Genomic DNA, 27,167 nt, shown 5'->3' on the forward strand with positions numbered 1-27,167 from the left:
GACAAATTTAATTATTAAAACAGGGCACAAAATTGTTTCACAAACCCAAAATAATATGAAGTAAACCCTTTAAAGATATTGTGTATTTTGAACTTTTTCATTGCTTCAGAACTATTTTAAAAAGACAGAGCTTATTACTGGGAATAGAATGTCATCTGATAAAAGATTTTGTTAAAACCTAAAACCTGCTGGGCATGATAGTGCAAGCCTGTAATCCCAACTACTTAGGAGGCTGAGGCAGGAGGATAGAATGTTCATGCCTGGGCTACTTAATGAGAAGATCCTTTCTTCCAAAAAAAAAAAAAGGTGGCTGGGGATTTAGCTTGTGTTAGACTTCTTGCCTACTATGTGCAAGGCCCTGGTTTCAATCCCCAGTACCAAACAAACAAAACAAAACCTTAACAGCTGAGAAAAAAAAATCAATATTTGAAATTTATTGCTGAACTTCATCATAGTACTTTGGAAACAAAGACTTTTCTTTCTTTTTTTTTATTTTGTTGCTCAAATAATTTATTTTTTTATTTTTAATTTTTTATTGTGGGTTGTTCAAAACATTACAAATTTCTTGACATATCATATTCCACACTTTGATTCAAGTGGGTTATGAACTCCCACCTTCACCCCATACACAGATTGCAGAATTACATCAGTTACACATCCATTGATTTACATATTGCCATACTAGTGTCTGTTGTGCTCCGCTGCCTTTCCCATCCTCCCCCCTCCCCCCTCCACACCTCTCCCCTCCTCTCCCCTCCTCTCTCTCTACCCCCTCCACTGTATAACCCTGAGGGTCTCCTTCCATTACCATGCAATTTCCCTTCTCTCTCCCTTTCCCTCCCACCTCTCATCCCTGTTAAATGTTAATCTTCTTCTCCTGCTCTTCGTCCCTACTCTGATCTTAGTTACTCTCCTTATATCAAAGAAGACATTTGGCATTTGTTTTTTAGGGATTGGCTAGCTTCACTTAGCATAATCTGCTCTAATGCCATCCATTTCCCTGTAAATTCTATGATTTTGTCATTTTTTAATGCAGAGTAATACTCCATTGTGTATAAATGCCACATTTTTTTTATCCATTCGTCTATTGAAGGGCATCTAGGTTGGTTCCACAGTCTTGCTATTGTGAACTGTGCTGCTATGAACATCGATGTAGCAGTGTCCCTGTAGCATGGTCTTTTTAGGTCTTTAGGGAATAGACCAAGAAGGGGAATAGCTGGGTCAAATGGTGGCTCCATTCCCAGCTTTCCAAGAAATCTCCATACTGCTTTCCAAATTAGCTGCACCAATCTGCAGTCCCACCAGCAATGTACAAGTGTACCCTTTTCCCCACATCCTCGCCAGCACTTGTTGTTGTTTGACTTCATAATGGCTGCCAATCTTACTGGAGTGAGATGGTATCTTAGGGTGGTTTTGATTTGCATTTCTCTGACAGCTAGAGATGTTGAGCATTTTTTCATGTACTTGTTGATTGATTGTATGTCCTCCTCTGAGAAGTGTCTGTTCAGGTCCTTGGCCCATTTGTTGATTGGGTTGTTTGTTCTCTTATTGTCTAATTTTTTGAGTTCTTTGTATACTCTGGATATTAGGGCTCTATCTGAAGTGTGAGGAGTAAACATTTGTTCCCAGGGTGTAGGCTCCCTATTTACCTCTCTTATTGTTTCTTTTGCTGAGAAAAAACTTTTTAGTTTGAGTAAGTCCCATTTGTTGATTCTAGTTATTGACTTTTGTGCTATGGGTGTCCTATTGAGGAATTTGGAGCCCGACCCCACCGACTGTAGATCGTAGCCAACTTTTTCTTCTATCAGACGGCGCGTCTCTGATTTGATATCAAGCTCCTTGATCCATTTTGAATTCACTTTTGTGCATGGCGAGAGAAAGGGATTCAGTTTCATTTTGTTGCATATGGATTTCCAGTTTTCCCAGCACCATTTGTTGAAGATGCTATCCTTCCTCCATTGCATGCTTTTAGCCCCTTTATCAAATATAAGATAGTTGTAGTTTTGTGGATTGGTTTCTGTGTCCTCTATTCTGTACCATTGGTCCACCCGCCTCTTTTTTTCATATTGAAAAATATTAGGTCAGTAAGAAAAGTAGGGAAAGTGATACTGATTCACAGGTTGCTACCACCTTTGGGCCAAGAAAAGAAGGATTCTAAGTTTCTTGACATCTGGATATGTATCACATCAACCTCCTCTGTTCTTGAACTTAGGACCTGTACCTTTGACTAACCATGCTTTTTTATGAACGCATGTACACACATGTACAAATACACACCCACTCTTTCTTAAATTTGCAGCATGCACGTTTACTGCTGTGAGGGTGTATGTCACCCAGTTTTCTCACCCATTCCACTGTTCATGGGACTTGAGTTGTTCTAGGTTTATTTTTTGATGTTGTTGGCATCATTCTCAGTTTTTTCCACCAGGTTTTTATCACTTCATAAATTTTGTACACATTGGAAAAAAAACTGTTGTATTGTTGAGTATGGATAGATTCAAATTTACTAGGAAATGCCAATGTAATGAATGGATCAACAGTCTGAAAATTCAAGTGTTTATTCCTTATCCTTGTTAAAAATAATTGCAGGGTGGGGCATGGGATGAGTGGAGGAACTTTGGATGGGGCAAAGGGCACAAAGGAAGGGGCATGGGGCAGGGGGGTAAGAAAGATGGTGGAATGAGATAGACATCATTACCCTAGATACGTGTATGATTGCACAAATGGTGTGACCCTACTTTGAGTACAACCAGAGAAGTAAAAAACTGGTCCATTTGTGTACAATTAATCAAAGAGCATTCTGCTGTCAGGTATAAGCAATTAGAACAAACAAATAAATTTTAAAAAAATAAGACTTGGCATTGTTCTAGAGCTTCTGGACAAAAACAGTAAAAAAGAGTCCCAAAATAGGTTCAAAAATTTAAATAGTGATTATGGCTGCAATTATTTTAGTGAATATACTAAAACCAACAAACTGTAAAACACTTTTTGTAGTATATCCATTATATCTCAATATTGGTTATTTGTTTTAATTAAAAAAAATTGCAGCATGCTACTCCCTACCTAATGTAAATAAATTGTTCAACTGGATAGCTGGAAAATTTCTTGTTGACATTAAAAAAATACCAAAGTTATTTCAAATAATACCCATGTGAATATTAAAAAATGGAAAGTAACAAATACAGAATAAAGCTATTTATTTACTCATTTTTAGGCAGCATGAGGTCTGAGACTATACTACAGTTCAAAGAAAGTAGTTACCTGGCTTTACAACAGATACTTGCTAAAGGTGGGAAAATATTGAAAATAGGAATATCTTAAAACTTTTATAGAGTTTACATTTTAAGATTATAGTTTGCATTTTAAGATTATAGTTATCTAGAAACTACATTTTTCTTCTATATTGATACTAAAGTAGATGCATTTTAGCTTAAATGTCAATAGGTAATTATATATAAATGTAATATTCTTTCTATATTTTAGATTAAAATAGTATAATACTAAAAGGCTTATAAACTCCCAATAAAAAATGGAAACTCATAGAGACATTTCTGACATTACAGAATTATGATTATTATGTTATGGAATGCCAAACACAGGTAATGTGTCCAAGTTTCAGGATAGTTACAATGAAAAAGAAAAAGTGAAAGGGACAGTTTCATCCATCTAAATGAAAATAAGTTAAAATATTTTTAAAATTGATGATTTAGTAAATTTGTTTATTGGAATCAATAGAAGTCATCACCCTTATGACTAATATGACAAATCTCATGAGATTTTGAATATGAATCTTGTTGTTTTGCAATTTTTTGGAATAGATGAATTCAATCTAAATCCTATTATATTTCTGACACAATTACAAAGACAAATAGTTTTGGGGAGTAAAAAATTTTATTGAAAGATAAAATCTATAAACATGTCCTTGATAGAAAAATATGAGCATTGGTCACGAGGAGATTTGTTCTATTGCAATGCTAGACTTATATAAGTTTTATAAATACACAAATGTGTCATGGCTAGCAAAAGGCTTTTAATGACTAGATAGATATTCCTTGCTTTTGAAGAGTGGCTGGAATGGAGTCAGCATAAGACCAAGAAATCATAACTTTGCTAAAAATTACTCCCTTTCAGTGTGTCCTGTGTTACACATTTGAACCAAATTGTATACACTTGTGGTACAGAGTTTTTGGCAGATTGCAGGGCCCTTGGAATTTCTCAAGGGTGCTGGGAACTGGAAACTTTGAGGTAAATGATTTTCTAAACATGTTGCTCAGTGATATCAAGGGGGAGCTCAACAGGATACCTGCTTTATTTCCCTTTTCATGTACTCCCCTGAAAAAAATCATCTTACTTGCTCAATTGACAGAATCATAGGCATTAAAGGCTAGAGTACTTGAAAATCCAACAATGACCTACCTATATTAGGATTTTTGTGATTTTATGTACACTGAAAAAAATTCTTTATATATATAAATGGATATTTGCTAAGTAACTTTTAAATTCTAAATGAACAAAAGGAGGAGAAATAAGTTAAAACTGGTGACACATACTTGTCATTATTGTGCATACACTGCTTTGAGCTGCTGAGGTATAAGGCAGTGTTTTATAACACACCTGTACTCCTGACTGCCCTTCTGTTAGCCTCTTATCATCTAGTTTTTGAGATGTCTAAGTTATGATCTTTGACAACAACAGAAGTGACTGGAGGAAGTGCCATAACCAATCCTACAGTGACTCTGTGCCCTGGTAAACTCCATCCCCTTAAATGCTCTAAGTAAAGAATGTTTACACCAAGTGTCTGAGCTGTCAATGCAGTGGTTGCTAACGAAAGGCTATATGTTAGTAAGAAATGCTATCATTAAACTTCCATTTAACAGGAGATAGGTGAGCAAAGAATTTGGATACCTGTTATCTTACTTAGTGAAACATCTATCATCAAAAAGGATTAATTCTTAAAGTGTTATATTCTCTTCCCTAGTCCATTTGATCTTCAAAAATTTACAGTTAAATGAAATTCACTGTCTTTTTCCAAATGGCATAATATGATATGTGCCTTTACGTAAACATGATGATGGCTGGAGGCTGCCCTCATAGAGGCATTTGTCAGAATGTCAAAGGCTGCAGTCTCAATGTTTACCACAAACCCAGCGAAGCTGATGATCTGTCTGCAGGTTGGTCAGTTCTTCAACAGTTCTCCAGCTACACTGGCACGCATATGCCCGTGGTCCTTTCTTCTTTACCAACTTTGTTTTTAATTTATGGAATTCTGGCATGTTGTTCCTATTAGTAAAACAGGAAGGTTTTAGCACAGTAGTTTTATTTAGTGCTTAATTATAGAAAAAAGGTTATACTTGTTTTATTTTACTATTTTTACAATACTTGAACACTAAACGACCTCAATCCCTTCACACTAATAGAAGATAGACTTCAGTGTTCACTTTCTGAAGAATTTCTTTCATATTCAGTTCTTTAAAAAGGTGAGTCCCTAGGCCTGGTTATTAATGCTGTAGTAGAACACAAAAACAGCAAGGGATGAATTTCTGATTTGTCCTATCAGATACAACATGAGTGGGAACACAATGGGAAGAAGGGTGGTGTACCTTCTGCCCTTCTGCTACAAAAGTCTACACTATGGCAAGTGCAGAGAGCATAATAAGCCTGAAGGCAACAGGCTTCTGATGAATTAACTATAGGAAATTTTCATTAATCGAGGGGAAAACTGCCTGTTATTTCTGTATATTGGTCTCAGACAGCATCTTTCATTTCAATGATTTTCTTATTATACTATCAGCAACAAAGTGAATGCTATCCTGAAATAAATATTAAAGATGTTAAAATAACTAAATCAATGAGCAAGCCTATCATAAAAATGATAAACAGACTTGATGCTATTATACAAAAGGATACAGAAGTTTATTAAAATAAATTATGATTTTAATGTCAATTCATGTGCTGAATTTATGTGAACATTCTATGGCAAAGATAAATGGACAAATTAAAATGAAATGCTGAAAAAATACAAAGTGAAATAAAATACAGTATAAATACTAAAAAAAAAAAAGTGATTTCTGTTACTTGTGGCTACCACCGCAATAGATGGCAGGCTCCAAAGTGCCCTCTGGTGGTCAAAGGGGAAAACATTCAGTACTGTATTATACAAAATTCTGGCACAATTTAGGAAGGGTAGAAGGTGGAAGTTAAGAAAACCTGATTTTTCTAGACCACTTGTCTGATTTTAATAAACTGAGATTCTGACCAGCTAAGTGTCCCAGATAAAGTTATGGTGAACTAGGAGAAGAACTAATAAGTTTTATTGGAAAGGCGAAAAAAATAAAAAAACCCACCAAAACTAAAATGTTAAATATTTAAACAAATGTTAAATGTTAAATTTTTGGACAAATTTAACATTTGGTACTTAATTAAATCCTTACTTAGAGGTTTTAGGAATAAAAATCATGAATATCCAAGGAGCTAACTAATTAATACATTTAAGTGGTTTTCTTTCTTTCTTTCTTTTCTTCCAGTGTTGAGCATTGAACCCAGGCCTAACACATTGCTAGGCCACTTAAGTACTTTTAAGAAGAACATATCCTAAAAGTTTAAAAATGATTCCATTGTTTTCCCCTTAAAATACATGATTTAATAGAAAAATAAAAATATTTATTTAGCTATAATGGCAGGGTGTCAATAAGTATAGCTTATGTTTCTTTATAAAGTTCTAGAACTCATCAAAACTAGGATACACTTATTTCCTTCATCTGTAAAATAGGGCAATAAAACAACTGCAGAGCATTTCATGCTGTGACAAATGTGCAGACTGACACTACTGGAAACAGATGGCTCCCTATGTTCCATGGGCATTTAGTAGCACTCTGCTAATCTTTTAACTTGTCTCTGGTCACCGAGAAATGATCTTTTGCCCATTTCTGGTTTCCCTAGTGACTGGTCCCATCCCTCCTCCAGTTTCATTTGCCCTCCACAACTTTACTTTCAGCAGATCATATTCTCATTCTCAAAATCAGGCCAGGGGATATGAAAAGCCTTCCATTTCCTAGTGAGCACTCCCTGAATACATCCATTTGTTACTACCCTCCCTCCAAGGTAGAGGAAGTGGTCCTCCTTTTCCTATTCAAGCCTTTTTCATCATCATCAAAATCATTTTTTTTTTTTTTTGAAAATTGCAAATAAAAAGTTTAATTTCAGCTGGGCATGGTGGTGCATGCCTGTAATCCCAGTGGTTTGGGAGGCTGAGGCAGGAGGATCACAAGTTCAAAGCCAGCCTCAGCAAAAGCGAGGTGTTAAGCAATTCAGTGAGACCCTGTCTCTAAATAAAATACAAAATAGGGCTGAGGATGTGCTTCAGTGGTAGAGTGCTCCTGAGTCCAATCCCCAGTACCCTACCCCCCGAAAAAAGTTTAATTTCAGAAACTGAATCCACCATTTATAAATACACTAAAGCATAGTCCACTCAAATTTAGATTAAGTATAGGTACAGCATTTTAAAAGGCTCCTTTTTCCAACACACTTGGAACCCCTCTACGCAAATACCTGTCCCCACCCGTGTCCGCCCTTTCCTTCTCAAAGAAACCTCACAGTGTTTCCTCCTTAACAAAATGATCCTTACCTCTTACCTCTGTGTTCTCTGGCAGTCTTCCAAGTTGGCCCTCATGGGTAATACTGTTCATCTCATGGCTTCAACTACCACTCTACAGATGACATTTCCTCCCTGAGCTTCAGAGACAGTTTTTAACAGCTCCCATAAACAAACATATAGCATCTTTCTTTAAATTTGTTCTTAAATTTCAATGGACATTATCATAGTCCTTTTATTTAAACCAAGACAGAGCGTAGGACTCATCTAAATGAAATTTGTCTCTCATATTCCATAGCCAGGACATCCTCTAGAATCTTTCTCAAATACATCACATCTGCTCCTCTTTACCTACCTCATTATCATAATCCAGATCCTTATTTCTTTTTCACTGATTACCACAATATCCCTCCATTAATCCCCATGAGTGTCAACTGGCTTGGTTTCCATAGAGTAATCAGTTATCTCTGAAAAATTCTGATGTTATTTGTGATGTATCCCTCTCAGAAGTGAGAATTATTAAAGAGCAGAAACTGGGTCCTCTCACTTTATGAGCCTCGTTCCCAAGAGTGCCACAACTAGGTGCTGAATAATGTTTTTGGATAAAGAACTGCTAATAAGCAGTGCAAAATAAATGCCGTATCAGTGATCTATGTCTGCTTGAGATGGCCTTACTGTGTAGTTGTTCTGTTCTCTTATCTCCCAAATATTCCTAAGCATGAGGGCTGAGATCGTATTTTTCACTGATTTGAAGAATAATTACTTAATTTTAATAGAATAATAAATCTTCTCGTATTTATTTTTTATGTAAACACACAAGTTTTTTTTTTTTTAAGCCACGCTGCTAAAAATCTGGATTAAACCAAGTGGTGTTTTTACTCAGATTGAGACACTGTAAATTCCTCAAATACCAACGAAGTCACCTGTTTGCTTACTTTATGCCTGTGCTCGCCACTGTTTTGATGTTACATGCATCTTATTATCCTGTAATGGCTTTGTAAAAATTTACAGTCCATCTTGGTAACATACAGGGATTATTAATCACTTATTAGATTAGCCAGAAGACAGTAAATATCAGAGAAGTCAGAAAAGCGAACCAAAACTTGATTAAGCTAACTTTTCTGATTTGGGGAATAAAAAAACGGGCTAAACCTAAGAGTAGGGGTTCTGAACCTGGGATTTTGGGACTGGGCTAGGGTGGGAACTGTGTAACCTCCCAAATTATAATTTTCCCATATGTTTGTATATGTGAATTTGTGTGGTATGTGTGAGTGCATGTGTGAGTGAGGAGGATTCAGAGTTGTTCTTTGAAGTGAGTGATCTTTGAAGTGAAAAAGTTTAAAAACTGATAAATTAGGAGAGATGCTAATGAACTTATTGAGGACGATGGCTGCCAGAAGAGGTGGAGTAGGAATTCTTCATCCTCTTTTTTTCCCCTCTTTTTTGATGGTGCTGGAGACTGAACCCAGGGTGTTGTGTGCATGCTAAGCACATGCTCTACTATTGAACTACACCCCCGGCCCTCTCATCTTTTACTTTATGCAACTGAAAGGTAATATAATATATATTGATTACTTGTATCTGAAAACAGTCTTTGTTTACACACAGGTCTTCGGGGAGGCCCAAAATGCATGATACACATACTTATTAATTTTAACTCAATTTTATTTGCAAATATGAATATATAGTTAGTTCAAACACACTTTTATAACTTGTAACACCTTAATGATATTAAGTATTTTGGAAGTATATAAAAATGTACAAATTATAAAAATGAAGAAGCCATTGTTCTGACCATATAGAGGAAGGTAACCATATATCAATCTAAGATCTTCAATTTCATATGACAGTAAGAGCAGAGAACACAAAGGAAAGGAATAGTTTACTTCCAAGTTGAGAGAGGTCAGGAATCAGGAAGATGCATGATAAATTGTCCCTAAGGGACAGGAAGAGTTTGGGTAGGTAAAATGGTGGTCAGCTGTCCCAGGAGGTGAGGAGCTTTGCACAATCAGAGGGAATGGGGACACTGAGTACTGTGATGGAGGTAAAATATTGCAAAGGTAAAAAGTATATTGTGGAAAGACAAAGCTGGACAAAGGCTGGATAACGAGGGTCTTAATTACCTGCTAAGGAATTTGAACATTATTCTCTGAGCAGAAGGGTGTTGGGCAGAATAATGGCATATTCAGAGTCATGCTTTAATTCTGAGCAAGGAAAGGATGGTTTGAAATAAGAGACTGTAGGCATGAAAATCAGTGAGGAGGCTATGTATTCACATCAAGAAGTAACACATCTTTGTTTAGGCTGACAGCAGACAGATAGAAAGGAAGAGATGGACCGAAAAGGTGCAGGTCACATGATCTGGCCAAGTTTAAAAAAGACAATACAGCAAAACGAAAAATATAAAGTCCTTAGTACTGTTTTTCATAGAGTGAAGTGCTTTGGGAACATACCTAAAAAACAGATAATCACATGATTCGTCCCACATATAGTCATTGTAGTTCACTATCCAGAAATCACAGGCTATACAACGCAGATGGTCACATGCTCTGTTTGGAGAAAAGAAATGTGTATTAGCACTGGGGTTGCAGCTCAGTGGCAGAGCGCTTGCCTAGCACGCATGAGGCATGGGTTTGCTCCTCAGCATCACAAAGAAATAAATTAAATAAAGTCATTTTGTCCATCTACAACTAAAAATTATATGTGTGTGTGTGTGTATTAAAGATTATTGGTATGTTTAAATATGAAAATATGTGTTTTATTCTTGAGACATACCACATATTACAGATTATTGAATAAACTACAGAAAAATACAGATTAATCTGATGTTAATAATTGTTTACATCTCTAAACTTTCAGTTTTTTTGTACACACCTACCTATTTTACTGACATCTTACAGACAGATACATGCATACATACATATTGTACAGACATAAAGTGGTTTTAATTCAATTAAATGGTTTTAAAATTGTGTCTGAGGGAGCTTTTAACTTAAGCTAACTTATTAAATGGTTTTCTTCCTACTGAAATTTCTAGGGATTCTTCTGATCAAAGAATGTGTGACGACACTATGTTGCAATTAATCTCTCCCACAAACTCCTTCAGTGCTGGGACAGTGTCTTATTTGCTTCTGATTCCCCACTACTTGGCATGTGTACATTCATTTACCCACTTAAAACTAGTTACTAAGAACCTACTATGTGCTAGTGAGATTCTGTCTTCATGGAGCTTAGATTCTAGTATATGATAAAACTAAATTATACAGTATGTTAAAAGGTGAAAATCCAATGAAATAATAAATAGATTAGGGTAAAGAAAACTAGGCATACCGGGAGGGGAAGGGTTACAATTTTAAATAAGATGGTCTGTATAGACCTCACTGAGAAGGTATATCAGAGTAGTTTCTTTAAAAACTTCTCATTTAAAGAAAATTATTTTTAAGAAGGGAGGGAAAGAGCATGTTTGTATTGATGGCAAAGATGCAATGTAGAGTGAAATTTTGACGGTGTTGAGGAGAGAGGGCAGAACTGCTAGAATGATACTTAATACATAACAGGTACTCAGTGAATATCTAAGAAATTGAAGTGATAAGCAATTTTAAAACAATTATGTATATACTATATAGTAACTTTAGGAGTAAAATGACAATATAAGCAAGTATAAAAGAATTTTGAGTTGCTGTTGTAAGCAGTTTCATTTGTATAGTAATTCTGTAGTTTAAAGAAACCTCAATTCTTTGAAGTGTTTAAAAGCTAGAACAAACAAATTTGATCATAAAAATTAAAAGAAAATAAGAAATTTTAAGATATAAAAATGTGAAAAAAATCAGTAATGAGTTGAAAACACTTTCAACACAACACTGTCCTATACAAAAAATGTTTATAAATGACAACAAAGAAAAAAATCTATAAAAACCATCATCACATTAGTATAGGCAGCAAAGAATAGTAAAGAGCATAGATTATAGATGCAGAGCAACTGGATTCAAATGCCACTTCCACTATTTACTAGGGCGCAGCTGTAGGTAAGTAACTAAACTTCTTTGTGAATTGGTTTCTATTATCTGTAAAATGGAAATATTTACATACTTCATAGAACTATTATGAGGACATAATGAGTTAATTTTGGTAAAGTCTGGCACAAAGTATTTGTTAAAAGTTAAGATATTATATCTAAAGGATTAAAATGTAAAGCAACCATGAAATACAGCTTTTTAACCAATTAAGTTAAAATCAGCACGTTCATATATTTCTGGTGGGTATGTAACATTGATATAACATTCTGGGAAAAAAAATTGGCATTATGTTTTAAATTAGAATTATATCTAATCATTGTAATACTAATCCTGTTTTGGGAAACTTATTACATATAAATAAAAGCACTAATACATAAGTACATATCTTAATAATGTTTACATTATTATTGTTGAAGTTTTTTTTTTTTTTTTAAGTTTACTAATTGAGTATATATCAAAAAGGGAAAGACTGGGCTGGGACATAGCTTACTGCTAGAGCACCTCCCTAGCATGTACAAGGCCCTGTGTTCAATCCCCACAATCTCCCTTCCCTATACATAAAAAGGAAAAGTCTGAATAACAGGCAGTATATTTATATAAGATACATTAGGCAGCTGACAAAGAGAATTAATTAGATTTATCTATTGACTTGGAGGGATACCCAAAGCAAGGTGCATAGTAACTAACATATGATACAGCATGACCCTATTTTTGGAAAAGACAACAAAAAAGAAAATTTCTTGTAGAGGTGGTAAGTTCCTGTAGAGGTAGAAGTTAGTAAGAACATGGCAAAAAATAGTAAGAACATGGTAGAAAGCTATATACTACACAGCCAATACTGGCTGGCTCATGAGTGGTGGGAATGAAAAGGAAGAACGGAGATTATTATGTTCTTATATATTTTAAAATTTAAATTTTCAATAAGCATATAATGTTTCTGAAACAAAACCCATCATTATATTTTTCCCACTTCTTTATCTAAAACCTAAATATGTTAATTTCAAAACTGCAAATAGTTTTTGGCCTGAAAGTTTGAAAATGCTTCATATTTCTAAAAATATTACTAATAATCAAACATTAAAAACCTATACCAGTTTCACAAGCAATTCTCTATTTCTTTTAATCTGTTAGCAATTTATGCAGTTGTATTTGTATGCATGGAAATTTAACACAATTACATTGGTACCCATTTGAACTCAGATTTTAAATGTACAAGTCAGGAAATGCAAAATGATGGTTCCCAAAGCTACCATAACTCGCTGTCTTATGCATATATAGTTTATTACATGACTGCACAGAGTGTTAACTTTAATGCCTTAATACATATGTGCAATTTGGATGAATTATTGCTGTTGTGGGAACTATTATTTAGACTTTCCTGACATTTTGTATGTGTAAAATCTCAACCATAATGTTAAATACAGCTTTTTAATTTAAAATTTAGTAGTTTATTCAAATCTATTCACACTACCATATTTTCCCACAAACACTATCCTGTGAGAAAAATAAAACTAACTTGCAGCTAAGAAATCATTCCACTGCTACGATTCACTCTATTAGATCATAATGAGTACTAGTCTATGGAATAATTTAGTCTTATAAGTAGTTTAGAAATAATTAATAGAGTAAAATTTGATTGGCTTGAAAATATTGCCTTGGTTTTTATCCATACTATTAATATCACCACACTTTCAAGTTTATTTCTCTTTTCCACAAACTGGGCAAAATATTAAAAATTTTCTACTTTAAAGTATTTAGCATTATCCCCAAACCAGAGTTTTATCCAGAACTCAAATAAATAAATAGGACAAATAGACTCAATTTATACAATGGGCATTCATATCAGTGCTTATTTTCAGGGCTTAAATATATTTCTCTTTCATAAGTATATACAGATGCTGTTCAATTTACAAAGATGTTACATCCTGATAAGCCCATGCTAAGTTAAAAATGCATTTAATACCCCTAGCCCACCAAACATCACAGCTCAGCACCACAGTATACTGCAGAGTACTGGCTATTCAGCTTCTTGTCTAGTGACTGGCCAGGAGCTGTGGCTTGGTCGCTGCCACCACTGAAAGACAGTCACACCACTTACTGCCAGCTTGGGAAAAGATGAAAAATTTAGAAACTTAAGTATGATTACTGAATATGTGTCATTTTTGCACCATTGTAAAGTTTAAAAATCTTAAGTTAAACCACTGTAAATCAGGACCATCTGTAAATAAAAACTTATCTAATATAAATTCATGATTCCAGTGAAAGATAAATTGCCAGACTTCCCCTCTAAAATGCGGAGGGAATACACAATAAAGGACAAACCAACAGCTTTGTCCTTTTGCCCTACTAAGTAGAACTGGCTTTAAAGATGTTTGTGGTGGGAATGCCCAGAATACAGCTTAATATCATCTTCTGCCAGGATACTGGTTCTCAGGTAAATCCTATCAGATTGACACATTGGGACTAGGGAATCTTGATATTTGAACAGTTTGAAAAAAAAGAGCAGCTGTAATAGCAAAAGCAGTTAAGATTCTTTTCTCTTACATACACTACATGCTGCAAACTGGTATACTAGAAAGTATAATGGGTTAGGAATCAAGTTACTAATCTGAGTCCTTGCTTTGTAAAAATGGATGTGACCCTGGGCAAAGCACACTATACTACCCAGGAGACATTTTTAATAACTTTCCTCCTTATCTACAATTGCCATTAAGTCACAGAATTCTGCCAATTCTATATTCTAAATATCTCAAATTTTATACTTTTCTCATATAGCCACGGCCACCACTATGTCACAGCTGCCATTTTCTTTCCTAGACCACTGCACCTACTGCCTGCTGATTAGTCTCCCTGTGTCCTTTTCTATCTTTAACTGTCCAAATTCCAAGCCATGCTGCATACAACAGCCCAAATGACTTTTTTTTTTCAAAACAGAAATCAGATTATGTCACCACTATTTTGCCAAAAACAAAACAAAAACAAACAAAACACCCCCCAAAGCCCCCAATGGCTTCAACTGCATATAGAACATACTTTCTCTAAAATTCTTCAAAGGACTCTAGGATCCCAAACCAAATGCCTCTGGACTCTCCAGCTCTATTAGGAGCCATTACTTCCCCTACTCACCATGCTTTAGTCCACCTGGCAGCTCTCTCTTCCTTCAACATGCCCAGCTTCTTCCCATCTCAAGGATCTTATAACATGGTATATTCTCTGGCTCTAATAGTTCCCTCTCTGCTTAACTCCTCATTTTTCATATTGTGGTTTGATTAAATGTTATCTGTTAGGGAAGCATTCCCTAGTCCTTCATATTAGTTAGGGTGCCCATTATCTATGATTATAGCATCCCATCTTTTCCCTTTATACACACATTAGATGGAAATTAAGTACATTTGTGAAAATAACTAAAGTTTATCTCCTCACTTAGACTGAAAGCTTATTGAGGGTAGGGAAATATCCATTTATTTATTCACCATAATTTATTAATTGAATTCCTAGGACCTCGCTGGTGGCTAACACGTGCTTAATGAACCTAACACCAAAATCTCAATCTCATTTATAAATGGAATTAAAAATTTTTGCTCTAGTTAATCTTTTTTTTTTTTTTCCTGTGGAGCAGGTGAACCAACATGCATATATAAAAAGTTCTTTGGAAAGTAGAAAGGATTTCACATATAGAATGTTTTATATGCACTGAATAAATGTATTTTTTTATTTGTGCAGATTCTATGTCATGAAAGGAGCAGCTGATCATTTTTATCTTTGTGATGGGTGAGGAAGAAAAGATCTATGAATATACACATTTATGTGCATATGTAAGCACACAGTATCTCCTATTGTAGGAACAGGATTTGATACATTTTGGCATCCTCACTCAACACTATTAAGATAGGACCTGTAAGCTATAAAAATAGGCTGTTCTTTTGTCTACTGAAATTTCATCTAAAACAAGACACCTATATGGCAGAACTTTATCAAAGTGTGCACATGCGCGCACACACACACATACAAATGGACTACACATATAAAAGTCTTAATGCAATATTAATCTTTGGAAATAAAGTAAAATATACCATTTTAAAAGTTCCTATTTAAAATCAGAAGGCATCTATAAGTAAACACTGATATGTATTTCCTGAGATAAAGTGGAAAAGTAGTAGGAGAATATAGGCTTCTTGCCCCAGAGAGAGAACACAGCAAGAAAACAGGACCGCTGGATAAGAAAGACATAACAGTTACAAACCAGCATACTTGTAGTAGTTAGCTGTCTTTTACATTGAAGGCACTGCTATTATTTATTATATTCTTTCATTTCATCTTCACAATATCTCCAGAAAGCATGATTAGTTTTTAGGGACAAGCAAACTGAGCTTTTTAGAATAGAGTCCCTTCTCAAGGCTTGGCAAGTGGCAGAGTGATGAAGGTGTTCTGTCATTGGAGCACTTCCTCTTCATGCCCCAGTGTAATCATGTGCTGCTTCTGTATTTTTTTTTTTTTTTTGTGGTGTTGGGGAGTACATTCAGGGCTGTGCACATGCCAGCCTAGCGCTCTGCCACTGGAGCTATACCCAGGTATCATTTGCTTATTTATCTGTTCCTCTACTGACCAGTGTTTTACTTTTTTTTTTTTTTGTAAACTAGTACAAGGCTTAGTGTGCACTTGGAAAAAAGAAAAGAAAAATGAAGTTCAGATAGAATGAGAAAACAAAAATTGGTAGTATGTGAGTTAAAGTAGTAGTATGCAATTAGAAAGGGAACATGTAAAAATACTCAAGAGGGAGAAAAATGTAAGTGGCAAGTAGAGGATGACAAGTGTTCTAGTGGAAGTGGAATACTGACTCAGGCTTTGATGGCAGGTGAAGGAACTAAAGAGAAAAGAGGAAGCACAAGGGTACAATTTGATAAATAGGAAGTTTAGAGTTAATGTGAGACAAATGGCAACTCATATGCCTTGTGAACAGGAGAAGTGCTAAAAGTAATATTTTGGGGATGTTATCTTGAATGCTTTATGTGCATGAAATTTGAGAATTTGGAAGTGGATGGTAACTGGGAAGCTGCTGTAATTCCTAGTGACTTGACAGAAGTGGCATGGCTCTGGAAATGACTAAGATGAGTCCAGTTGAACTGACACAGGTAATTCAGGATTGATGGTAACAAGGCCATATTCTGCTCTAAGCAAGTTTGTATCCCTAATTCTTTGTTTAGCTAGTCCTAAACAAATGATGTTTCAACTGCTGTCAATTCTTATGAGAAGCACTTAAAGCAGGCACCACCCCAGTAGACTTACTCTATTTGCTGCCTGGTGTTTCTGTCTGGGGCCTCCCCAGACTCCAATTTCACTTTTGTCCTATAGTTTTTCTTTCTAGGAAGTAAGCTAATACTACCAACTCTCCAACAATGTCTTTTTAGATTCTACTTCCCTTAGTATAACAGCCCTCCAAAAATGTGGTCCACATGCAATCATACGACTCAGTCTAGAGAACTTTTTGAGTAATGCAGACTTATAGCTTCTCAGGCTAATTGTATGGCCAAGTCATTGTGACTAATGCATTCTTTGAAGCTGTGTAGCTGTGCTGCTTCACAGACTTTACCCACTGGTTTCCAACATTGGGAAGAAGCTCCTTCTCTTGGTACCCTGTGAAAATCAAGCTAGGGGGCTGGGGATGTGGCTTGGTGTTTGAGTGATTGCCTGGCATGAATGAAGCCCTGGGTTTAATCCCTAACATTGAAAAAAAAAATCAATCAAGCTACTATTGGAGTGTTCCTGGAGTGATGCAGCCATTTCAAGTAGGGCTTAGAAAAGGGCATTAACAGGGCTGGGGATGTAATTCAATAGTACAGCACTTGCCTAAGATGCTGGGTTCAATTCTCAGCACCACAAAACCAAAACCAAAACAAACAATGACAACAAAACAAAAAACAAAATAAAAAGAAAAAGGGCATCAACACAATAAACAATCTGTACCCAGCATCCAGCTTTTAACAGCTATCTCTCAAGAATAACAAACATTTCAACAAAACATCTGGCTAATAAATCTCTCATTATAAAATGTATTCAAGACAAGATGATAAGAACTACATTTTAACAACAGGGCATCATATGTAAAAACCTAGAAAGAAAGTATATTGTTACATTCTACCTCGGTGAAGTATTTGTTCCAATTCCGAATGGAATAGTGCTTCCACCAAGGTACACTGGGCTGCAACTAGACGTGTTCAACAGATGGAGAAACATGAAATTACAACAAAAAGAAATATGAGAAGTTAATTTGGCCTCATTGACTCTATGTTCTTGTAATCAAATTGTATGTTTTCCCTAGCAAGCTAACTATTTCAAAGAAGTGGTATTTATTACAGGATCACTGCTTTATTGGACATAACCTGTACATTCTGGAACACTCAGGAGTTAAAATGAGTCACAGAAAAATGTGTTTGCCAAATAATGTAAGGGACAAAGTAAATACTAAAGAATATAACAGAACATTAATTTTGAGAAACTGTTCACACTTTTTTTTTCTAACATGGCAGAAAATTATTTACAATAGCAATAATCTCTCATTTAATTTCCTTTACACTAAGGGGTCACAGACCGTAAGAACAATAAAGATATTGCTATAGGTCTTTCTCCTGAAGGCCCAAACCAGTGCTTTGTTCTTCAGTGTCACTGTTTAAATGGTAACAAAATAGACTAGACTATGCTTATAGTGTTTGTTCACCAGAGTGTAATTCATCAAAGCATCTCAACTTACCTTTTACTGAGGCCTTGAATGGAAGCTCTGACAGATGTGTTACCTGAAGATTTAGATTTTAATTTCTGTTAACAAAACAATAAAAGGCCAAGAGTAACTTAGAGAAATGTAACATGAAAACTAATATTCTTTACTTTACAACAAGGATTTTTTTAACGACTTGACAGAAAAATTTTGGTGGCATCATTGTTAAAATAAAAACAAGGTTCAAAAGCCTTTAAAGGCAACAGGGAAGTAGAACTGCCTGAGGAATTTGGAAATTACTATGCAACTTTTAGTCTAGGAAATTGATATCCTGCCATTATTAGCAAGTTAAGATTTAGAGTCACTTTATAACTCAATTAATATTGGAGTTCAATGATTTAATACGAAATGCTTTCTATTTAAAACTTCATTCTGGAAAAATTCAATTGAGGAGGAAAAAAAAACCCTCAGACTCATTTTTAATGGCTGTGAACAGTGCTCATCTGAACTAAAAATAAACTAACCAAACTCCTGTGTAACTTCAGCAATATTAATTTTGATCAGCTGGAATGGTATCAGCCAATAGATGTTCAAGGGAAATGCAGAGCTACCTAGTCATAACCATACAGTAGTTCCTATATGGTCACATAACATCATATCATTAGCAAGCATTTATTACGTGTTAACTGGTATATGGTACCAAACAACATGAACCAACCACATACTAGGACCACCGCCAAGGAGAAGGAAGTGAGATGGAAAAAAGGCAATTTAAACTATGCAGAGACATGTTTTATTTTACCTAGTGGGTGAGGAAGTTTAATGGAGGCAAAAATATTTCATTGTACATTCTCTTAACTCTTTTATTTAATGTTAAACAGAATCAGAATAAATTTGGTGTGAGTCTGAAAAATAATGTGCATGAGTCTCTTTTTGTCTTGGGGAGCATGTTTCATGTATCATCATGGTATTCCAGGCTCATGACTGTGACTGAGGGGACACACTGATATTTGTTATCGGTTCCTTGCCTTTCTGGTGCGGATCTGAGAAGCGGTTTAGAAATGTAACGGGAGAGCAGAGGTTGGGGTGAGAAGCAGTACTTTCAGGGTATAATATGGCCCCTTAGGACAATGTGGGCATGTAACACTCATTTATCATACTTCTTTTCCACATCCAATAAATATTTTACATAGACCTGTTTTCATTCTTGAAGCTTGGAAAATTGAGTATAAATGTGCACATTGTGTGTGTGTGTGTGTGTGTGCGCGTGCGTGCGTGCTGGGCATCAAACCCAGGGCTTTGTGTATTTAAGGCAAGTGTTCTACCACTAAGAATTCCATCAGCACTCCCAAATTAGTATATCCCAAACCAGAAAAGTATGCATTTTCTCTTTCAGAAACACCTTGAACTAAATATCTCATATACAGATATGTACCCTGTGGTAGTCAATAAATAATGAATTGCTCAGATGATTAATGAATAATACCAAAACCATGTACCTTTTTTTTTTCTATTAATTAGCACTACTAATTAGCATTACTATTCGGCACTTACAATGCACCTATTCTGCATTTAGGATATAGTCTGCAGAATATTTTAATATTGCTATTGTGTTGACATGCTCAACTAGGCAATTTACTCAGGTAAATTGAAAATGTTCAATTTAGAAAAATTCAGGCCTTAAAAAGCTATTACTAGTCATTTAATTTTTAGTCTGGCTGACAAAAATACAAGTAGCCCCTATTTATATCCTTAATACCACTGTAACCTAGTGATTTTCAGTTCCCACCACAGAATAATATTTGTTTTAGATACTTTTTCTTTGTGGTCTTTGTAAATTAGACATATGTTTGGTTTACTAATTTAAACAAATGTTTTTCACACATTGTACCAAAAAGGTGAAGATGAATATACCTTATGACCTAGGAACTCCTTTTCTTATTTTATATATGCTGGAGACACTCTTGTACAAGAGTAAAGAAGACATGTAAAGATATCTGATGAAGCACTGTCTGTAATAACAAACAACTGGGAATAATCTAAATGTTTATCACCAGTGAATAAATAAACTTGGCAGAGTTACACAGTGGACAGTTGTGTGCAGATAAAATTTTTTTATAGTTAATGTATAAGTTATAAAAGTATCTAAAAGTATGAATGAAAAGGATAGTGGTCACCACTGGGAAGGGAGACAGTTGAATAGGATTTGGAGGGGTCTTAAACTGTATCTCTGATTTTCATTTCTTAAAAAAAAAATCTGGGGAGGCAAATACAGAAAAACATTAAGACATATCCACAATTGGGCAGCTGTTAATTCAGTATCTAGGCGGCTGTCATGTTATTTTATAGACTTTTAAAAAAAGATATATAAACATTTAATAAAATATTAACATGTAGTAATAGCAATGGCACTACATCTAAAATGCTAAGCATGTTCCCATAGGGAAAGGAACATGCTTAGCATTTGAAGGTCTTCTAAGAGATTACAAATAATCTGGTCTGTGAGTTCAGATCAAGGATGAGAAGCGGTTTAGAAACGCAAAGGAGACCAGAGGTTGGGGTGAGAAACAGTCCATACACCTTGTACCCTAACAGCTTTTCTAATTTCTTATTCTTGTTAAGAAATGAAGAGGGAAACATAACAGTGAGAGTTTCAAATATTATAAATATTTTATTTCCTCTTCAACTCTTTTGTTGCAGTTTTTTTTTTTTTTTTTTTTTTTTAAAAGAGATAGGGTCTCACTGATGTTTCCCATGTCTCAAGTGCTCCTCCTGCCTCAGCCTTGTATCTACAGGCTGCACCACCACACCCAGTTCTATATATCTCTTTAAGTGGAATGGTTTCTTTAAGTAATTACATTTCTCAGAATTCAAAAGGACTATAGATAGCTTCTGTGCCTTCTTTAGGTTTTCATGCTATTTTAAATGTCTTGAAATAATGAAAGAATTAATGCACATTTAAAACACTTGACTTACAAAGTTTTTTTGGTTGAAATTGGGCTCTTCAAATATTTCATTAATAAGACTGTCAAGATCATCTTCTTTTTTTAATGTTTCTGTTGATCTGAAAAGAAAAACACAAACAAAACTCCCCACCTGGAGCTTAAGATAATGTCTGTCTCAGAAGTTTTATAAAAAGTCCACTATTACAGTTGATAACAGAAGGATAAATGTGATGTTAATTATTTTTCTTGATATGGCCATAGCCTAAGTTTGCTGAGACAAAGAGATCATACAAATTCACATATGTACTTTACTTTTACATACTTGAAATACGACATTTAAACCTATATATTATATTCAAGAGAAAACTAGGGATGCACTTTTCTAAATTACATCAAGCATTTATTTAGAGAATATAAAATATGTAGAATTTTAAGTAGGACCTGATATTATAAACAAAGGGTTCCATTGTAAATCAAATAACTGTATCTCTTTACTAAAAGAGTCAAAGGTCATGAAATCAAATGACCAAAGGGGGGAAAATTGCAATGTGTTAGATACAATATCTCAAATATCTCTTTACCTTCTCCAGGCAAAGCCATCACTGGATTATGAATACAAACTGTTCCTGCACAGAGCTTCTGTTTAACAGAGAACACTTACTAAATATTTACTAAATGCCAGGCAAGTACTGTCCTAAGGCTTTACAAGAAGATCTTTATTATCCCAACTTTTAGGTGAAAAAAAGGCACTGATATTCAGAAGCTTGCTCAATGTCATACAAATCAAGGGACGAAAGGCTTGGAATGGAATATAGGACAGTCCATATACCTAATACTTTAGCAGAATAACTTTTATTAAGAGTTTATGTTAGATAGTGTAAATCAATTTCATTGGATCATAAAATGATTTGTTTTAGAACACAAGTTTTTTGGTCAATCTCTCTAATTTTAGAAATGTATTTACTGTGAAATTTCTTTTTTTTAATATTTATTTTTTAGTTGTAGTTGTCAATACCTTTATTTCATTTATTTATTTTTATGTGGTGCTGAGGATGGAACCCAGGGCCTCGCACGTGCTGGGTGAGTGCTCTACCACTAAGCCAAAACCTCAGCACTCTGAAATTTTTTAACATAAGGAATATAGCCCTTCTTTGATTCTGCTTGGATAAGATAATTTAAGCTGATTTAAGAAAATCCAGACACTGCTGCCTAATACCTAATTGTTGAGCCATATTTTCAAGAGTCAGATGAATTCATACTCTATTCAAACCGGCAGCTCACATAAGATTTGTTATTAGATCACACAATTTTGTGTGTTTATGCTTTATAACAGTAATAGTACAAAAGCCAACATTTCATTCAAAACTCTTAATTTTAGAGGACAATATACTTTGTCTTTTGCTGCTATAATAATCTTAATCAGTTACTAATAATCTTTTATTGCTTCCCTCTCTTACCTTGCTTTTTACATTCTAATCTTAAGATATAGTTTCTGCTGAAAAGGTACATTCAAAATTAAAAAAAGAAACAACCATAAACACAATCATAATTAAGTGAGAAGAATATATATGACTTAAATTTAGATATATCATGTCCTGATTAATTTGGCAATATGAATCTGGAAAAGTAACTATTTGGTTTGGTCAGTGAAATGAGGATAATATTATTCACCACATGGGGGGTGTGGAGTTTAAATGACATATAAAAGCACTTAGCACACAGACAGGACTCAATAAATGTTAGCTATTATTATTACAGCTCTTTTGTCTAAGAGGCTATGATATTATTTTCTTTTTTTAATATTTAATTAATTAATTTATTTTTATGTGGTGCTAGGACCTCGCCTGTGCTAGGCAAGGGCTTTACTGCTGAGCCACAATCCAGCCCTGATATTATTTTCAAATGTTTTCATCTGTATCATCTGGAACTATTATTTCCATCGCAGTTTTACTTAACCCATATATCAATCTTTTTAAAAGAGAAAACTAATCACATATTTCTTTTTATCATTTTTAACACTTTCACAAATTGCATTTTTAAAAAGTCTTTTACATTAGCAGTTGTTTTTGGTATTCAGATGCAGCATGATCATTTACTGTATTATCTGCAGAGCTACCCTTTCAAGAGGTAATTTCAGTATTTTAACTCATAAAAGATACAGGCTGGGGCTGGAGTTGTGGAGCTGGAGCTGGAGCTCAGTGGTAGAGTGCTTGCTGAGCACATGTGAGGCCCTGGGTTCGATTCTCAGCACCTCATAAAAATAAAGTGTTGTGTCCAGCTACAACAACAAAAAAGATACAAGTTATATTGCTGTACAATTGGTAGGCCATCTCCTGTTAATAAATGCACAACATAAATTGCTCCCTTGCCTTTAAATATTAATTTTGGCTCAAAGAAAAATTTTAATATGTGACATTATATACCAAGTAGGGACTATATTTGGTATTAGGTTTAGGGTCTTTGTTGCTGTCTTGCATAATTTCCAACTACTTTGGCAGATAAAAAGTGTTAACACAAATGACAACAGTGCTAATTCACTGTAACTTTTATAAATTTACTGAAAAAAACTAATGTGGGATGGGGCACTATAAGACATGAATGAATTTCAATAGTACAAACAGGAATGAAAGAACCTGTGCTTTCCATTATGAGCTGTCTGCTCTGAAGACACCCTATCTGCCTGCATGCTAGTTCTCCTAAGATGAACAGGGCTGGAAAGCTCTTTGATAAATTCTCTCCATTCCCAAAAGGAACAAATTAAAACAGAAGAATTTGCAAAGTAACACTTTGGTGGGAAAGGGATAGTAGGTGTAGATATGCTGTGAAAGGTACGTAAGGAATTCCAGCATACAAGATAATATTTAACGAGAGTGATATTCTTATATACATTCAGCCAAATGGGAATGGATCCATTCAAAGTAGTCATTTTAGTTGTTTCTACATTTATTTTTTTAAAATGCTGCTTGGTACTCAACTTATTTTGAGATCTTTTATTTTTGAATTCCTTTAAAATCTTCTCAATATTTTTATCTTCTGAGGGTGAATTTTTATAAACAAATCGTAGGTAAGTCTGGTTTGGGTAGCAATGGAATGGGGTAACACTTCTGAGAAATCACACATGCAAACCAAACAACAGTTAGCAAGAATGACATTTTTGGACCGATCCAAAGTTGCTTCTGTGTAATTTCACAAGCCTTTCCCAAATATTCTAGGCAAGAGGCAATTTACAAAAGATTCTAGCCTGAGTTACTGCTGGGCCTTCCAAGTCATCACTTCGAAGGACAATACTCACATGATGCTAATCTTTGGGTGTGTGTGTGTTTTTTGGGTTCGTTGGGGGGGGTGGGGAGGCAGCAAAAGAGGATGACCTATAATGTAATGACTATATGGAGGGTAAAAAGCTGGCAAATTTGAAAGGTAGTTTTTTGGGTCAAAAACCCAGAAAACTTAAGAACCGTCCCCAAATTTCCAAGGAGATGTCTGCCATCTGCTGGGTCCCTTAACTCGGTGAGCTAATTAATACAGATACTGTTCACAATAATTAATCTTTCTGTCATGAATCTCATCTAACTCTCTGAGTTAAAAAAAAATGGGGGTAATGGCAGAATAGAACGGAACCGTTTTCTCCTTCCTTAACAAACAGACCAAGCACTGGCTGGGGTGAAGACATCAGACGCAACAACAGGTCGTTCTGTTAGGGTACCTCACAGGGTAGGGTAACCTCGGCGTCAGACGGCCAAAATTGGGCCCAGGTCAGCGCTGCCCTCTCGAGGCTAAGGAAAGGCGCGCCAGATGGGCACCTGGGCGGGCTTTAGGACTCGGCGGGCTGGCACGCCTCGGTGCTGGGAAAGGACGGCGTCCGGGCCACAGGCTCTCCGGGGCGGGGCGTCGGCGGGCCCTGCTTCCCCGGCCTTGCCCGGGGGCGGAGACTGCGCCGAGCGGAGGGATGCCCAAATCCTTGTGGGCAGCGGGTTGAGCTAGCGCTGAACTGAGGGTGGGAAACAGAGGATCTAAGCCCTAACTCGCAGGGGGCTGGAGGGAACGGGCACTTCTGTTTGGGAGCAGCGGCGGCGGGGCGGCTTTGGGGCTTTTACCAGAACAGTCCACCCCTCCCGTCCGTTAACCTGAGTTTCTCTTTCGCCTCGGTTCTGTTTCGGTCGCCTCTGTGGGTGACGCCGTAGCCTTTGGACAGCTCGCCCATGCCCAGTCTCAGTGGGTCGGGTCTGCAAAACTTGGATTCGACTTCATCCAAGAGCTCGTCCAGGTCCTTCGCCATCTTGAATCGTCATGTCTTTCCTTTGCTGCCTTGGCCTTAGCGCCGCGTGGTTTCCAGGGGCAACGGGAGGACACGTCACGCGCACACTGTTCTTGGCTCACCCCCGCGCATGCGCGAGCCGTGCTGCTGTCGGAGACAGCCGGGAGGGAGCGGGCTGGGCAGAAGGCTTCGCGCAGGAGTTTGCGGTGTGTCCTCTAGGACGGGCTTCCTGCAGAGCTGGAAGTTAGAGCTGTCATTTCGTGTGTGACCCTGCCTCGCTTTGCTTTTCTTGCTTCTAGCCTGGCGAGTCTCGTTCCATTCCCTTCCCGGGGCCCAAGCCGTAACAAGCACACTCTTGCTCCTACCATTGTGGACTCCTCCGTTTGGGTTCTTGGTGTGTTCCGATTGTTCACGAATTACTTAAAATTAACCGTTTTGTTATCTGCGTAAGATCAGGATGACAGCTCCAAAGTAAAACAATAAACTCTGCGTAAAATTCTGCTTTCCCGTAGTCGGCAGGATTCGAACCTGCGCGGGGAGACCCCAATGGATTTCTAGTCCATCGCCTTAACCACTCGGCCACGACTACTGCTGATGTTAATTTTAGCAGGGAGATTCTATGTAGACTCTGAGCATGAGCCTATGCTGCAGTAACAGGTATGTTTGGATCTGTAGAAAAACACTACTAAGCTGTTCTTTTAAGAGCATATTCGAATGTTATGGCTTTTATATTTAGCTGTTTAGAGGACTCTTAGAGCGTGTCCTATCCAATTCTTTCTAATCCATCGAAAACCTAGCCAATTCTCCAAAGTTAGAGTGAGAGAAGGAAAGCCCAGGACTGCTGTATATCCGTCTACCTGCTTGCACAGCGATGGAACCGTTTCTAGTAGGGGAACGGAAACCGTGAACAGCCGACCCCGCTCCTGATTTCCGTGCACCACTCCGGGTTCCACCCCTCCGCCCATCTCTTTGACAAGCAGCTCCCAGCACTCTCTTCATCCACTCTGAATCAAAATGCGATTACCTAGCTATTTAAATGTCCCACAGTACCATAAAACACTACTTCGACAAAGTGTAAAGCATAATACGAAAATAAGCTACAATGTTGTCTTTAATGGTATTCTTATCCTCTCCACGGTCTAACCTGTGCTTTGTGTAGTGTTTCTAAAGTGGATCAGCACAGAGGTTTGCACACTTGGAACCTCCGGAAACAGTTCTCTATCCGATGATTTATTAGTTTCATTTGTTGTTCAAAATATCTTTATTGTCACCGAAGAGCAACATGCCATGATGCACCTAAGAATGGTGCCTGCTCACTAGAGCCCATCTTTAAAATATACTGAATTGGGAAGCAATCATTAAAATTTACATTACGAAAATTTACAATTAAATTATATTTTAAACAGGGTAAAACTCACACCCACATTCTAATTATTTCACTCCATTTTACTATTATTTATGCTGTAGAGTTTGTTTTTATCTACTGTATCAAGTTTTATACAATAATTTGCTCTTGTGCATTTCTTCTTATCTTCCCATTCAGTGATGGCCCTTGGAAACTTGGTATCAATCATGTGGGTGTATTTTCACCAGGGAATTGAAAATGCCATAACACATGGCTTCTCCCTCCCCCCCAAGAGTTGGTTGT

At 36.2% G+C, this 27,167-nt stretch overlaps 1 protein-coding gene and 1 non-coding gene across 2 annotated transcripts; both read right to left on the minus strand.

The window, feature by feature from the left end:
• Window positions 1-3,872: 3,872 nt before the first annotated feature.
• On the minus strand, window positions 3,873-25,597 carry Cfap418 (cilia and flagella associated protein 418). Its single transcript, XM_046464799.2, has 6 exons — window positions 25,389-25,597; window positions 21,296-21,383; window positions 18,356-18,420; window positions 17,747-17,812; window positions 10,045-10,140; window positions 3,873-5,280 (listed from the first exon to the last, which is right to left on the minus strand). The coding sequence occupies exons 1-6, from the start codon at window positions 25,538-25,540 to the stop codon at window positions 5,127-5,129; spliced, it is 621 nt and encodes a 206-aa protein (XP_046320755.1). The 5' UTR covers window positions 25,541-25,597; the 3' UTR covers window positions 3,873-5,126.
• Window positions 25,598-26,026: 429 nt separating this feature from the next.
• On the minus strand, window positions 26,027-26,108 carry Trnas-aga (transfer RNA serine (anticodon AGA)). The gene has a single exon. It is a non-coding gene; the product is annotated as a tRNA-Ser (tRNA).
• Window positions 26,109-27,167: the final 1,059 nt, after the last annotated feature.

Source organism: Marmota monax, unplaced genomic scaffold (assembly GCF_021218885.2).
Source record: "Marmota monax isolate L192 unplaced genomic scaffold, Marmota_monax_Labrador192_F-V1.1 WCK01_AAM20220418_F8-fsc00003, whole genome shotgun sequence".
Taxonomy (NCBI): Eukaryota; Metazoa; Chordata; class Mammalia; order Rodentia; family Sciuridae; genus Marmota; species Marmota monax.

Bases quoted from the DNA above. Each gene is read 5' to 3' on its own strand.
- Cfap418 (XM_046464799.2), bottom strand. From the start codon at position 25,540: ATGGCGAAGGACCTGGACGAGCTCTTGGATGAAGTCGAATCCAAGTTT. The intron at 18,421-21,295 runs GTAAGTCAAGTG...TTTTGTTAACAG, and splicing joins ATTTCAACCAAAAAAACTTT to AAATTAAAATCTAAATCTTC. The intron at 17,813-18,355 runs GTAAGTTGAGAT...GAACACGTCTAG, and splicing joins ATTCAAGGCCTCAGTAAAAG to TTGCAGCCCAGTGTACCTTG.